This window comes from Motacilla alba, chromosome 19, assembly GCF_015832195.1.
Source record: "Motacilla alba alba isolate MOTALB_02 chromosome 19, Motacilla_alba_V1.0_pri, whole genome shotgun sequence".
Taxonomy (NCBI): domain Eukaryota; kingdom Metazoa; phylum Chordata; class Aves; order Passeriformes; family Motacillidae; genus Motacilla; species Motacilla alba.
Window position 1 is genome coordinate 8,279,925 of NC_052034.1, and position 13,473 is coordinate 8,293,397.

Here is a 13,473-nt window from a genome sequence, read left to right on the forward strand (position 1 = left end):
TGCAAGCTCAGGACTCCACACCCCATCGTCCCAAGGGGTCCTGGCAATTCCTTGCTGGAGAACTGAATCCAGCATGGGCCCTGGGCTGCCCTGCAGTCCCACACAGCAAGGCTGGTCTCATCTGTCAGCCGACTGACTGCCCCAGCGGGGATAAAACACATGAACACCTGTAAAACAAAGATTATCTTAGGCACTTGCTGTGTTACAACAGACTTTCTCTACAGGATCCTTCAAAAACCGATGAGTCAGAGAACTAATTATTAGCCTTTGGCATTCAAAATACTCCTGGAACAATATTACTTCACTGTGCTTCATCATAACTCATAAAAATCTATTTTTGTAGCATTTTTTGCAAGGGGCTGGAAACTCCCTCCAGTGCCCCAGCACCTCCTGCTCTAAGGGGTGAGCCTGGGCAGGTGAGGTAAGAAAAACACTGGTGGGAGAAGGCACCAGTGTCTTTGGGGTCTGGACACCAGTCCTCAGTCCTCTTATTTACCTTAAGATGCCATTTGCTTTTGTGGGGAGTTGCAGGCAGTGTAAAGGTTGTGTGGCTGTGTCTGTGTTGATGTATTTGGGGTTTTGTTTTACTGAAATAAACCCTGGAGGCAGTGCTCTGCATTAAGGCTGCATTCCATATTAACAATCCCTCAGTTAATGTCTGACATGAATGTTTTAACACTTGATCATGAGAGTAAGCAGTGGATTACACTACTCTAAAAAGGAGATGCTTTTCTTGACTACAGTTTATGTAGATGAGCTGCTCCCCTTTAAACATCCACTGTAAATGGTTCAAACTGGAGTAGGGTGATGATATGTCTGATTTCAGTGTTTTTCTTGCACACTTCACACAGGTTGTTCAGCCTTTTCTTGCAGACCATGTGACAGTGGTGCTGTGCAACCGTGCTGCTGACTGAGGCTCAGGACCCACAGAGACTGCCCTGAAAATCCATGAGGAGGCTGAGTTTGTTCCCCTGCCCCTGCTGGGGGGCAGGGCTCTGGGGGGGCTGCCCAGACTCCTGGGCATCTTGCACTCTGCAGTGAGCAGGTAAAATACATCTGGCAAATGCACTAGCAGCATCCCACTGACCTCTTAGTTTAAAGGAAGAACAAAGGGCAGGTTTGGTGGTTTCCAGAAAACAGCTGGAGGATGGAGATGGTGGTGGGTTCCATCTGTAGGGGTACAGTGCACCCAGAGACAGGACCTGGACACCAGAGAGCCTCAGGGATGTCTGCTGGCCTTCATAAATTGTGTGTGCGAGTGACCCAGCATGGCTGTGGGTGAAAGAAATGAGAGTTACATCTTGCAGACAATGCCAAGCTCTGCTTTATTTTCATCAGTTTGATCAGTACAAAAGCAGACAGCATAAGTTTCACTTTTTATTCTTTTTCGATTTAATTACTTTACAAAGTACAAAATATACTGCCATTTATTTTGGAACATTAGGGTTTTTTCTTTTTTTCTGTTTTGTTTTTTTTTCATACAGTACATAAATCTCAGCTTTTCAGCATAAGACCAGCAAAGAAAAGCAGCATGTGCACTTGCTGGGAAAGCAAAGCAGCCACTTCTCAGTGCCACACAATGTCCAGTGCATGATCCCAAGCTGCTGCCACCACTCCCTTGCCTGCTGGTAGAACATCCCAGCTCATGCAGAGGTCATGAAGGCAACTGATGCATTGGGGCTCCACTGTGCCTTGTACCCCCAGGCTTGCAGGAACTGCCCACCCACACGTGCAGGGCCTGGCCCCACTGAGCCCACGGGCACTGCTCCCAGGGCAGGTGCAAGCAGCCTTTCCATGGCTGCAGCCCAGAGCAGGAGGTGTGCCAAAGGCCCCTGCACGGGCAGGATTCCCCCACCCTGTCTGTTTATATCAGATCTGGTAATTAAAGGGAAATAAATAGACTTTTTTCTACCCTCCCCAGTGAAAGGCTGCATGGGGTTTCTGAGAGGTGAGCAGGGAGGAGAGGCTGCAAGAGTTTGGGGTTCCCAGCCCCACTTCAGCCTGTTTGGTGTGTGTCTGAAGCCAAAAGTGCTATTTCACTTACAGAGCAAATGATACATAAATAACTTATTAAATAAAAAAGTCCTAAAGATTTGTGTTTCCTCCCCAGGCTGCCCAGCACAGGGACCAGGGACCAGAGACAGACCCTGATCCAAGCTGGGCACCTTCTGCACCCGGAGCATCTCTGCTCTCTTGGCAGTTGTAGAAATTTGGGTTAGTGTTGTGTAGGTATCTGGAGGGAATCTGGGCTCCTTTGGAGTCCATACAAAGGGGAGAAGGAGATAAATGCTCAGACTTGTTCAGGCCACTCGAGGCACTATAAAGTGGTGCTGTGCCAGCCCCTCGTAACCAGCCTGGAACTGGAGCAGTGCAGGGGGGCTGTGACCTCCCATGTGTGACCCTGCAGGGTTGGTGGCTTGCTGAAGCTTAGCCCAGAGGAACCAAACGAAAAATCTGCCCTAAGCACCGAGGAGGAAATGAGGCTCCTCCTCAGCAGTGCTCCCTCAGAACGAGCCCTGCTGGCTGCCCCACGGTGCCCCAACAGCAGGAGCCAACAGCAGTGCCAGACTCCTGCACGGGGGGCTGCACTGGGCACTGGGGCACCACGACCCAAACCCCAGCAGCAGTAGGAGCTGCTGGCATGGCTGGGTGGTGGGAGCAGGTGAACATGTCAAACAAATTGAGGTGATCACCCCCCCTCTAATTCTAATGGAAACGAGGGGAGAATGGGCTATCTAAGGAGTTAACAGTAAGGGAATGGGACAGGCTCTTCCAAAGGCTGGAACAGAGCTTCTGAAGCTGCATCCTACTGTGAGTTACTGCCTGGCAGCCTCTTCTGCCTGTCCAAGAGCCATGGTTGTCCTGGTGCTTGGGTCAGCAGGAGAAGTGTCCCCTCTGTCACTGCCACCCCCAGCTGCTGCAGAGGCAGTGTGGAGGAGGATTAAATGATGCAGAAAATGTGGCCTGCCACTGTGCTTAAGTGAACACCCTGCTCCTCAACTTCATGTCTCACAAGCCCCAAAGTCAGGCCTGGAGCCCACACACAGGAGAGGGATAACAGTGCCCAGCCACAGCCAGCAGGGACAGGGGACACAACCCTGCTGGCTGCGCCCCATAGTCCTGGAAAGAGGCACTGCCCTGTGCATTTCCAGGCATTAACCTGGGCACTGATGGCACTTGGATGCAGTTCTCACACTACTGTCAACAGCCAGTGGATTGGCAGGAGTATTTTTAGCAGCAGTTGCAGGAGGATTTTGGGTGAGAGGCAAGGGCAGCCCTGGATCCAGCACAACCAGAAGAACCTGGAGGACACTGCCCTGGGATGCTGATTTTCTGCTATGGTGTCACCAGAGCAGTTTGCAATTGGAGAACAAATAAAGGCCTGAAGGAAGGAAGCCCAGGCACATGGGACTGGCAGGGATCTGGGCAGGTGGGGTTTGGGGGAGAATGAGGACATGATTCATGTTTAATTCCATGATACAACTACAAATGGCTGAGGCCATTGAGCTGGACCAGACAGTTCCTAATGGGTGAAGGAGAAATGCTCCTCCTGCAGAGCCACCTTCTTCATACTCTGAACCTCCTGCATCTGCACCAACCGACTGACACACAAGGCTAGGGAAAACAGCTTTGCTCCCAGGAAGGAAATGTTAAAACTTGGGGATTTCTTCAAGATCAGGCCTGGTTCAGTAGCCTGTCTGTCTGTACTGCTGCAGGGAACATCCCATGCCCCTGGGCTGAGCCCTGGTGGGAAGGGTCCTGTGCTCTGTGCGGGTTGGTCCTGCCTAGAGGCAGTGCCCTGCAGTTGTAAGAACACCACGAGCTCTCCAGGTAATTTCAGTGATCTCAAAAATTCAATCCCATCCCAAGGCTGACATTAGAAATCACTGCAAGAAACAGCTTCAACAAAGGCTGCAGATTTTTTTTCTCTGCTCTATGTATAGGAACCCCTGGCTCCTTTTTTCAATGTCCCACATGGCAAACACTCCTGCCTTTGCCACTGACCACAAATCCACAGAGAAGACTGCTGCTTTTCAGCAGAAGGGAAATTCCCTTTGCATTCCCTGATGGGAATGGCTCTGTGCAGGCAGCAGGGACTCAGAGGATGAGGAATCTCTGTTTACTGGGGCTGTCTCTCCCCCGTGACCTGGCCCAGAGCAGCATCCTGCTAGCCTGAGCCTGGGGCTGCTTCAGCCTTTCAGCTGGCAAATGGGGCTGAACTCTTTTAGGGCCAGTAATGCTCACAGCGGCCAGCCTGGCAAGTGGGTGCTTCAAGCAGCATTCCCACAAGGGCCAGGGAATCAGGTACCTGTAAAATGTTTTTCAGGTAACAAAAGAGCAAGTAGGAATCCTCAAGCCTATTACTGTAACTGCAGGAAGCCGGTTTAAATCCTCAGGATGCTGAAGTGAAGCAGAAAGCCAGCCAGAGCAGGGGGACTCTGAACTGCAGCTCCTATGGCATCTTCCCATAGGTGCCCTGCAAGACACTGCCTGTGCCACAGCCACACAAGGAGGGAAGAACAACCAGCCCCTGCAAAACGAAGGAGGAAAGGAGCCCTGGTTTTGGCATAATCTTTTAGGGTTTGGAGGACCCTGGTAAAACCACTGGGTCTGCCTACAGAGGGACATGGCACCTGGCCAGCTCTCCTATGGTACAGGCAGAGGGCAGAGCTGGACAGAGGGGGCATGACATGCTCCTGCTCTGCTCTCAAATATATTTCAAAATTTCAATCCTGCCAGATGCCTGATGGGCATCTGTGTCCATGTCTGCTCCAAAATCCACCCATAGTTCATTTACAGATATTTGCAGAAAGATAAAAATGGATAAAAACAAAACCCCGAGGGAGCCCAGGGCATTAAACAGCTGTTTTGCAGCTGTCCTGCTCCACACAGCTGGGACAGTGCTGAGCTGGGCTGGCTGTGGCCACACTGGAGCTGTGCAGGCAGGGGAGGAGCTGCCATCCCTCGGCCACTCCCTTCACCTTGGCCTCAGAACTTGGGCACTCGCAGCTGGGAGGAGGTGCCAGGGGTTTGTGTTCCCTGTGGCCAGGCCCTCTGCACACTCAGAGCCTGCAGAAGCACAGGTCATGGCTGCAAGAGAATTACGGACCAGGGGGAAGCTATTCTGTGTATTCTGCAATAAGGAGGTTATTTGTTAATTCATTCCCAGGCTTTGAACCTGAAATGACCAGTGCTGTCTAGAGAGACCAAGAAAGGATCTTGGCTCATATATGTTCCAAAGAGGTATTGAACCCTAAAATTCATACCCTGAAATGAGAATGTCCTTTGACACATGCTTCATCCATTTCCCCTTTCTACAAGGGGGCTGTGCATTGCTCTGTGCTCAGCAGAGCATCTGCAGAGGCCATTACTGCTGCAGCCAGGATTCGCTGATCAGCATCCAGGGCACGTCTCACACTGCAGAACCCCTTTCTTTCCTCCACCTTTGCTAACTGGAGCTGGGAGTTCAACCCAGCTGTGCTTCATAAGGATTAAATGAAAGAGGCCAAGGACAGCAGAGTAACTCAAGATTATCTTCACAGTCAAGTCTTTCCATTCCAGGGAGCCTGGGAAGGTCCCACAGCCTTGCTGAGGATGTGCAAACTGTTTCCACACCAGTTCAGAGCTGCCAGGATGCCTGAGGGATATTGCTGGCCCCTCACATATGGTAGGGTGCAGACAGACAGACAGATGCACTCATGGGGAGAAGGTATGGAAATCTGGAGGCAGGTTTGCACATTTCAGCCAGTGTAAATACACCCCTGCACATGCTACAATCTGTAAATATTATGGGCAAAGGATTACTGGGTTTTACTCTCCTGCAGATAATAAAAGTTTAATCCAATCCAGTGTTTGCAGGCAGGACTGGAACTGACTGCAGCCAGGACTGGTAAGTGAGATGCCTTAAGCTGCTTACTGATGTCCACAACAGTCAAAGTAACAGAGAGAGAAGAAATCCTCATCAGAAAATGACTTCTTGTCCTTAACAGAATGTTGCTGGGGGACACCTTCATTCAGGAATTAGCAGCAATGCTCAGCCTGAGGCCAAACAAAGAATTTCTCCCTTTTCATTAACAGAAAATACCAATTATCCAGTGCTGAGAGAACACTTGTGCTGAGTGAACAGTGACTGTACCAATGCAGGACCCAGCACCTCCTACTCACATTGCTGACCTCTAAATTAAGGAGTCTGGATGACCTGGTGCTCTTGAACAGTTGTGTGGGTATGGATGGGAAAAACCACAAGGATGGGAGGAACCCCTCTGGCCACAGAACCCAACACCCTCATTACCTCAATCACACAGTGATTCCTGGGAGCCTTCCCCAGTGGACAGAGCATCAGAGATATTCCAAGTACTGGGGGTTTAGAGCTGTCCACCCTTGCTAGGATGGTATGACTGGGACAAATGCATCCTCTGGGATGCTGGGCTGAGCACGGAGGCTGGGCAGGGTGGGGTGGTCTGTTTCAGTCAAAAAGGAGAAAGAAAATGCTTTGGTGTTCACAACAACAAGCAGAACTTCAGTATCTTTGTATGTGCACAGCTAAAAATGAACATATTAATTCTTTTGCCTCACTCAGCACTCCACCTACTCCTGTTCTTCCCCTACCTTTCCCATGCCTGTCACTAAGAGGGATCTCTGCAGACCCTGCACTGCCACAGAATGGATGTGTGGGACAATGCCAAGGCAGACCGAGATGCCTTCTGGAATAGAGGAGCCTGAGCTGACCCCGTGGCTGCTGTATGGTCAGCGTGGCCCTTCTGCAGCCAGGCAGTCACAGCAACATCAGCTCCACCAGAGATGGGGCCCCTTTGTAAGGAAAAGAATTCAAGCTTTTTATAGCAAAGCTGAGAAATCTACAGAAAGCCTCTTCCCAGAGGCAGGCTCTGATCAAGCACATGCAGTTCAGCCTTTTATGTCCCAGTCAGCTTCCCACCCTTCACAGGATGTCAGAGTCAACCCCTAAACCCTCATCTCACAGACACACTGAGAGACTTGCGGGGCAGCCAGTGGGGGAATGTGTCAGGAGCTCACGCCTGACGGCAGCAAATTCTGCAAATGCAGGGCAGTGGCAGAGCTCTGAGCAGAGCTGCTCCCTGCCTTGCCTCTCTCAGGGGTCTACACGTTCCTTAAAGCATCAAGAGCACCAGGGAAACAACTGGGGGCTCAGGGAGCTATGCTAGAGCCTGAGTAACCTCCTCTGCCACACACTCCCTTATGCTGCACTGCCTTATTTCCTCCCATCTGGCAGGACAAAAACATCACGCTTCAGAAAAATAGAACCCGATACACTTCTGTGGGATGCTTTGATTGGCTGGAGCCATCAGGACCTCCCAGCAGAACCAAAGTCCCCACACCCAAATCTGCATGGCACATCTTAAAAAGTAAATCCCTGCTCAGTGTCATGTGCTAGCCCAAAGCAAGACCTGACAGCAACAAGCTCTTAGTGAGAGAGGAGATAGATTCATCCCTGACCAGCAGCCTGTGCCCGGGAATGGTAACAGAACTTGGAGTTTAAAACACATTTCAGAGTAGCAGGATGATGAGTATGCTTTATTAATGGCATTGTCATTAGGTGAGTCTTAATACTTATGTCACCCACTGCAGGTGCCACCGTCTCTATGCTGCAGCAAAACCAGGTATTTCCATTAAGGCCTCCCCATGCAAGAGGCTGATCCATGCCCTCTACAGCACAGCATTGCAGAAACTCCAAACAATGCCTGGAAAGAAACCAAAGGCTGCACAAACCTGTGCAAGGGGATATTTGGGGGAGCAGCCTGAAAAACCAGCAGCTTCCAAGTGCCAAAAGGTCAGTGGCAAGGCAGCACCCTCAGCCCCCACCCCCCTTTCCTGAAATAGGGAAGCAGGACGTTTCCCTCCATGGACCCCAACTGCACTCCTGGTCAGCAGAAATCTCCAGTGGTGAGATGCAAAGACCACACACTTCCAGTGACTGGGTTCAAGCAGCCTCTTCTGATTTTAACAGGAAAAGACCCTCCAACACTTCCTTCTATTTAAAAATAAGCCACTGATTTCAGCTCCTCACAGGCCAACAAATGTGAATTCCCCAGCAAATACCAGAGCCCTGCACCAGCCATGGGCTGCCACGGCAGACAAATCCCCCAGGAAATCTTGCACCTGACCCAGGTCTTGCAGAGATGCTGGGAAAGGCCAGCAGGAACCAGCTGAGAGGGAGTGCTGGTGCCCAGCCCAGGCCACCCCAGAGCCCTTGCTGCAGGAAACCTGGAGGAGCTGCTGCCTTGCCTGGGGAAGGCAGGCAGTGCTCTGTGCCTGCAGGAGCTGGAGGCCCCTCTGGAAACCCCCAGCCCAACTTACAGGCTGAGGCAATTCAGGGCAGCAACTAAAACATATAGAGAGAAAAAGGAGTGGATTTCCTACAGTCTCTGTGCTTGAGGCACCAAACTGGAGAGGAAGAGAATTTTCAGAATTTTCTGAAGCAGGGAGGGAAATCCAATGCTGATCCCAGCAAGCAGAGGAGCCCCAGCTTTGTTTCAGGCCGACTGCACTGCTGCTCTTCACTAAACACACGTAGAGAAAAAGCAAGAGTGGAACTAACTTTCATATTGCCCATTACTTGAATTAAAAATATATGGTGAATAAATGTGTGCATATAGTACTCACTACATAGAGGCCCACACAAGGGTGTGTGGCCAGAGTAAACACAATGCACTGTTTATGTGTGTGAACCTACATGGCTTGAGTGCCCACCCCATGTGCAGGACACAACCCTCCAGGCAAACATGGGTATTTACAGGTGTGCCATGGGGACACACTATGGATTTCTATAGAAACACTTAAGATGTATATATGTGCACACACTTGCTCAGTAGAAAGGAATTTGTAGTCAGATTCTAATTGGTTTGAGGGAGAAAGACAAAACTCAATAACACAACTTGGAAAGATTGAGGCTTAGAAAATAAAGGCCTTGGACAAAGAAAGAGGAGGCACGAAGGCCATGCTCTCCTCCCCTGCCTGCCCCTTTCTGCAGGGCTGGAAACACTTTTGCATTTTGCTGTTTGGTGAACTTCTGTGCAACCAGAGGAGAGACAGCACAGGAAGGGGCCTGCAGCACTGAGACAATCCCTCATTACAGCAGCCATGGCCGGGTGGAAGTGCCCAGAGAGCTGAGCAGGGATGCTGAGGGCAGCACTGGCAGCTGCAGGTAATCCAGGCACCCAGCCCACGGGTGTCCCTCTGAGACATGTTCCTCCTTTATCCCCACAGTACTGCACAGCAAAATGTCAGGGATACTCAGATGTATTATTAAAAGGAAAAAAAAAGAAGAGACACTTCCTTTAAAAAAAGGGAAAAGGACTCTTCAACTTCTTCCCCACCCCAAAGGCTGGGTGCTGAGAGAGTAGGAGCTGTGGAGCAGCTTTAAGAGCCCCCCTACTTTGGGTTCACTAAGCACTGGGGTGTCAATAGTGTGGTGGTATTATTATTATTAAGAATATATTTAACAAAGGCCCTGCAGGAGCCTTTGCCTTGCTTCCTGCAGTAGGTCTCACATGCAGCACTGCTGTGCTGATCCCGACTTCAGGCTGGTGCAGGGACAAGGTTCCAGCAATTATGGCCACATTTGGAGTACCTCAGTTCCCACCAGAAAAAAATATGAAGGGAATACTAAAGGTAAAGAATCAAGTTGTCTGAAACAATTTTCTTGGATGTCAGGGAACAAAGATAAAAGGAAATAAAAAGGTGAAGCCAAGGATGGTGGGAGCATCAGAGTCCCTCAATGGCATTTTATATCCTGTGAATTTTCCAGGCCAACTCTCCCATGTTGGGACATCAACCTTCCTTTGGGAGGTTTGAAATACCACAGAGCTTTCTACAGATTTCACAAATATAAGGCTGATTCCCTCGGGAAAAAAATTACAAAAATCAGCCTCTAAAATAGCCTGAGTGCAATGTTAGAAAATTAAATCCTTTTTTTTTTTTTTTTGCTTTCATTTAAGGCTCACTAAAAGTTGTTGCTTGTTTCAAGTTAACTCCTTCCTATTCAGGTTGCAGTCCTTTGGAGGCAGCACTGACACATGCACAGCAACACCTGGTACTCTCTGATGCCAAAACTGGCATTTCCCAAAGTCTGACAGAACCCCAAAGCAGAAGGAAGACCTGTCCTGATGTCTCTGGCATGGCGGCACCATCCATGCACACAGAGAAAACTCAGGCTCAACTCAGCTGAGCAGAAACCTTGGTTGGCAACTCAGCAGCTGCACAGCAACTCAACATCCCCCTGCCCCCAGCCATGCTGCCAATCTGCCATCCCAAGGAGTAACCTCTGACAACACCTGGGCTGAAAAGCCACCCCTGGCCTTGCTGCCCACTCCAGCCCAGCTCAGTGCGCACAGCACTGGGCAGAGCCACAGCAAGCACCTCCAGATGCTTTCAGCACTGCACTGTGCAGTGGCAGGAGACCAAAGCACCTTTCCAAACATCCAGAGATGCACAGTGCCACATCTAGAACAGACCTTTAGTCCAGAAATCTGGAGTGAATATAAACACATCATGGGACAATTCTGAAAACCCATGCAAAAGAACAGTGGAACATCCTGTTTGGTAAAGCACTGAACGTGTGCCTCAGGTTCCTCAGCAAGGATGCTTCAGCTCCAGTAGGGCCAACCAAGGGAAGTCATCCATGCTTTTTCCCATGGATGCTCTGACTCCTTGTCTAGATGCCACATAACATCCTACTGGTGAAAAATCAGATTTGAAACTCAGTTTGAATCCAGCAGCATCAGAAACCATACCTGCTTGGCCCTCCAGTACTGTGAATGCAGAACTCATCACCCAGCTGTGTCTGTGTGTGTGTTTGCTTGTCCTACACACCAGTAAAACCATGCCCATGGCATGATCCCAGGTGTTTGCTTTTTGCCTCCAGATTAGTGCAAAACCCTGGCTCACAGCTGTCTGTGGCACAGCCTCAGGAAAATCCTGCCAGGGGCTGTCTCTGAAGCATGGCTGGAAAGCCCTCGGGGAAAAAGGCAAGATCTGCAAATTCTGTATGGCAAGCCTGAAGTGGAAGGAGTTAAGAAATGCAAGATAAGCTGGGGCTGGTAATCACAACAGCAAGGTCCTCTGCAGACAGCTTCTCCTCTCACCAGCCCTTCTTGCATGGGCACAGTGGGGCAGAGTGTTGGCACCCACACCTTGGTAACACTCCTCTCCCTGCTCTGCTCTCTGCTGTCCTCCACAGTGCTGGCAGTGGCCACGGGCACAACCTGGACACGGGTGCCACTGTGGGCCTTGATGCCAGGCTCCTGCTGGCCCTCAGCCGTGGTACAAGCCAGAAGAAAACACACCCCTGCTTCCCCATGGGAAAAGCCCCATCATCTTCCTGTGCAGGACCAGATGCCAGAAGGTTTGAGGCATTTTCAGCACCACTCTACTTTCCCCAGTCAGCAGCAACTTCCACCTGTGTGATGGAGAATTGCAGGAGGCTCCCCGCAAGACCCAGGCACCCTCCTGGCCCTGGCAGAGGCAACCTGCTGTGGCTCTTGGCCAAGGTGGCCTGGGATGTGCAAGAGCAGCTACCCAGGGACCCTGGGCAATCCTTCATTTCCCCATGTGTGCACACTGGATGGGAAAATCCTGAGGGGACAGGAGGAAAGAGGCCCTCTTGCCCCTCTTGCTGGCCCTGAGGAACAAGGGCTGGGGGAAGGCTCTGATGTGGGATAAGGGGACAAGCTGCCCTGGAGCAGGGGATATGGCAGGAGAATACTTGGAGCAGTGAGGGAGGGACTAGGAAAAATTGACCCAAATCAGCCAAGTTTCAATGCAGACACAAGTCTGGGTGACACCACCTGCCAGGAGTGACCCACCTGGGCTCCCTCTGCCCAGGCTTTCTCAGAGCACCCAGGCTTTGAACACGGGGAGAAAGAAAAAGGGGAAATGTCAAACAACTGGATAATTTCCCATTTTCCAATAACAAATTGTTCTGTCAGGGGAAACCAAACCCTTTGCATCCTATCTCAACACAGGCAGTGATGGACAGTCCTCAGAAGTCTGATGCAAGGAGACAAGCCAGTACTTTGCCATGTCTTTTCTGTTTAATTCCATATTTCACTTTGTTTCTGGTTTTCAGGGCTCTCTGAGGCAGCAACCTGTCCATCTCCTCTTGGCCCACCCCACTGCTCTCACAGTGTGCCCAGGGCCATCCGTGCTGGGTGTCCCTGGGTGTCCCTGGGTGTCCCCAGGCAGCTCCTTCCACACTGAGCACAGCCAGGGTTCACTTCTCCTCGGAGCTGAACATCAGGAAACCATACAAACTCCCTTTCCTCCTGCCCCTCATTCATAAATTTAATAAAATAACAATAATAATAATAATAATAACAATAACAATAATAATAATAATAATAATTAAAACAAAGGCTTATTGGAGCTGTTTCTGCTCAACTTTCCACAGTCTCTTTTCATGTCACTCTCTGTAATCAGATTTTTCAAGAAATACTGTGAGAAAAAAAGAATAATAATAATAATAATTATTATTATTAGAATAATAAAAAGCATCTGGAACCAGCTCAGAAGATTTCTAATGCTTTTCAGCTTGACTGACTTGGAGTGCATTGACCACACCATTTATATTTTCTTCAGGTACCTGCAAGAAAACAAAAAGAAAGGTCATGTTCCAGCAAAAGGGGTGACAAGGAAAAGAGAGGCAGGAGACCAAGCCAGAGCAGTCCCGAGGAGGCAGACACTTTGCTGGTTTTTGCTTACACCTGAAATTCACTGAGAAAGGGCTCCAGGTACAAGGACACCCCTGTTCCCCCATGGCACCCCCAGAGCAAACACTGTTAGTGGGATGCAGAGGGTTTGCTGCTGTGTGGTGGATGCTGGTGGGAAGCCCACTATTTTGGGGGTTCTCCTTCTCTCTGCTCTTCCTGTCCCCTCCTTTCCCTTCCTCTTGCTGGTGAAGCACTTGCACACCAGGAGCTGCCTCAAGCAAGGTGCCTGTGCTGATGGATTTCTGTGGCTGCCCAAGGGCTCCATGGGGCACCCTACAGGTTTGGGACTGTAGGGGTGGATGGAAGGCCATGGTGGGTGACAGGAGAACACACCCACCAAAAGAGGAAGAGAGCTACCAGTGTGTCTGTGGTGCTTTCTAATCCACCCTTGTGAGGAGACTTAACCATAGAAATCTTTATTATTAGTGATGTCTTTTCATGCTTACTGCAAGAAAAACCTCTTGTAACAGAAGATGCAAAACATCTCAGAGTGGCTGTCACTGGCAGAAAAGAACATCAAAAGTAAAGTTACATCTGGCAGAAAAAGTGTGTCTGAACTCTACATAAACTCCAAGACACTGGCAGCCCTTGAAAAGTGGAAAGAGGACTGAGGGAAAAATAAATTATTTGTAAGTTGCTGCAAGAAGTCAATATAATTCATATCAAGTGAATTGAAGAAGGAACTGTCTCCTCTACAAGGTATTTAAGGCCAAGAGTACAATACCTG

At 49.9% G+C, this 13,473-nt stretch overlaps 1 protein-coding gene across 4 annotated transcripts in view; it reads right to left on the reverse strand.

Annotated features, from left to right (window-relative positions):
• Positions 1-1,306: 1,306 nt before the first annotated feature.
• Positions 1,307-13,473, reverse strand: part of CASTOR2 (cytosolic arginine sensor for mTORC1 subunit 2) — a 129,123-nt gene continuing 116,956 nt past the window's right edge. For 2 of the 4 annotated variants that reach the window (XM_038158439.1, XM_038158438.1), the window contains exon 10: positions 12,489-12,619. In XM_038158439.1, the coding sequence (XP_038014367.1) occupies positions 12,554-12,619 (66 nt within the window). In that variant the 3' untranslated portion in view covers positions 12,489-12,553. Of the gene's footprint in view, positions 12,620-13,473 lie in introns of all 4 variants that reach the window. The other 2 variants (XM_038158437.1, XM_038158440.1) reach the window with 2 other exon arrangements.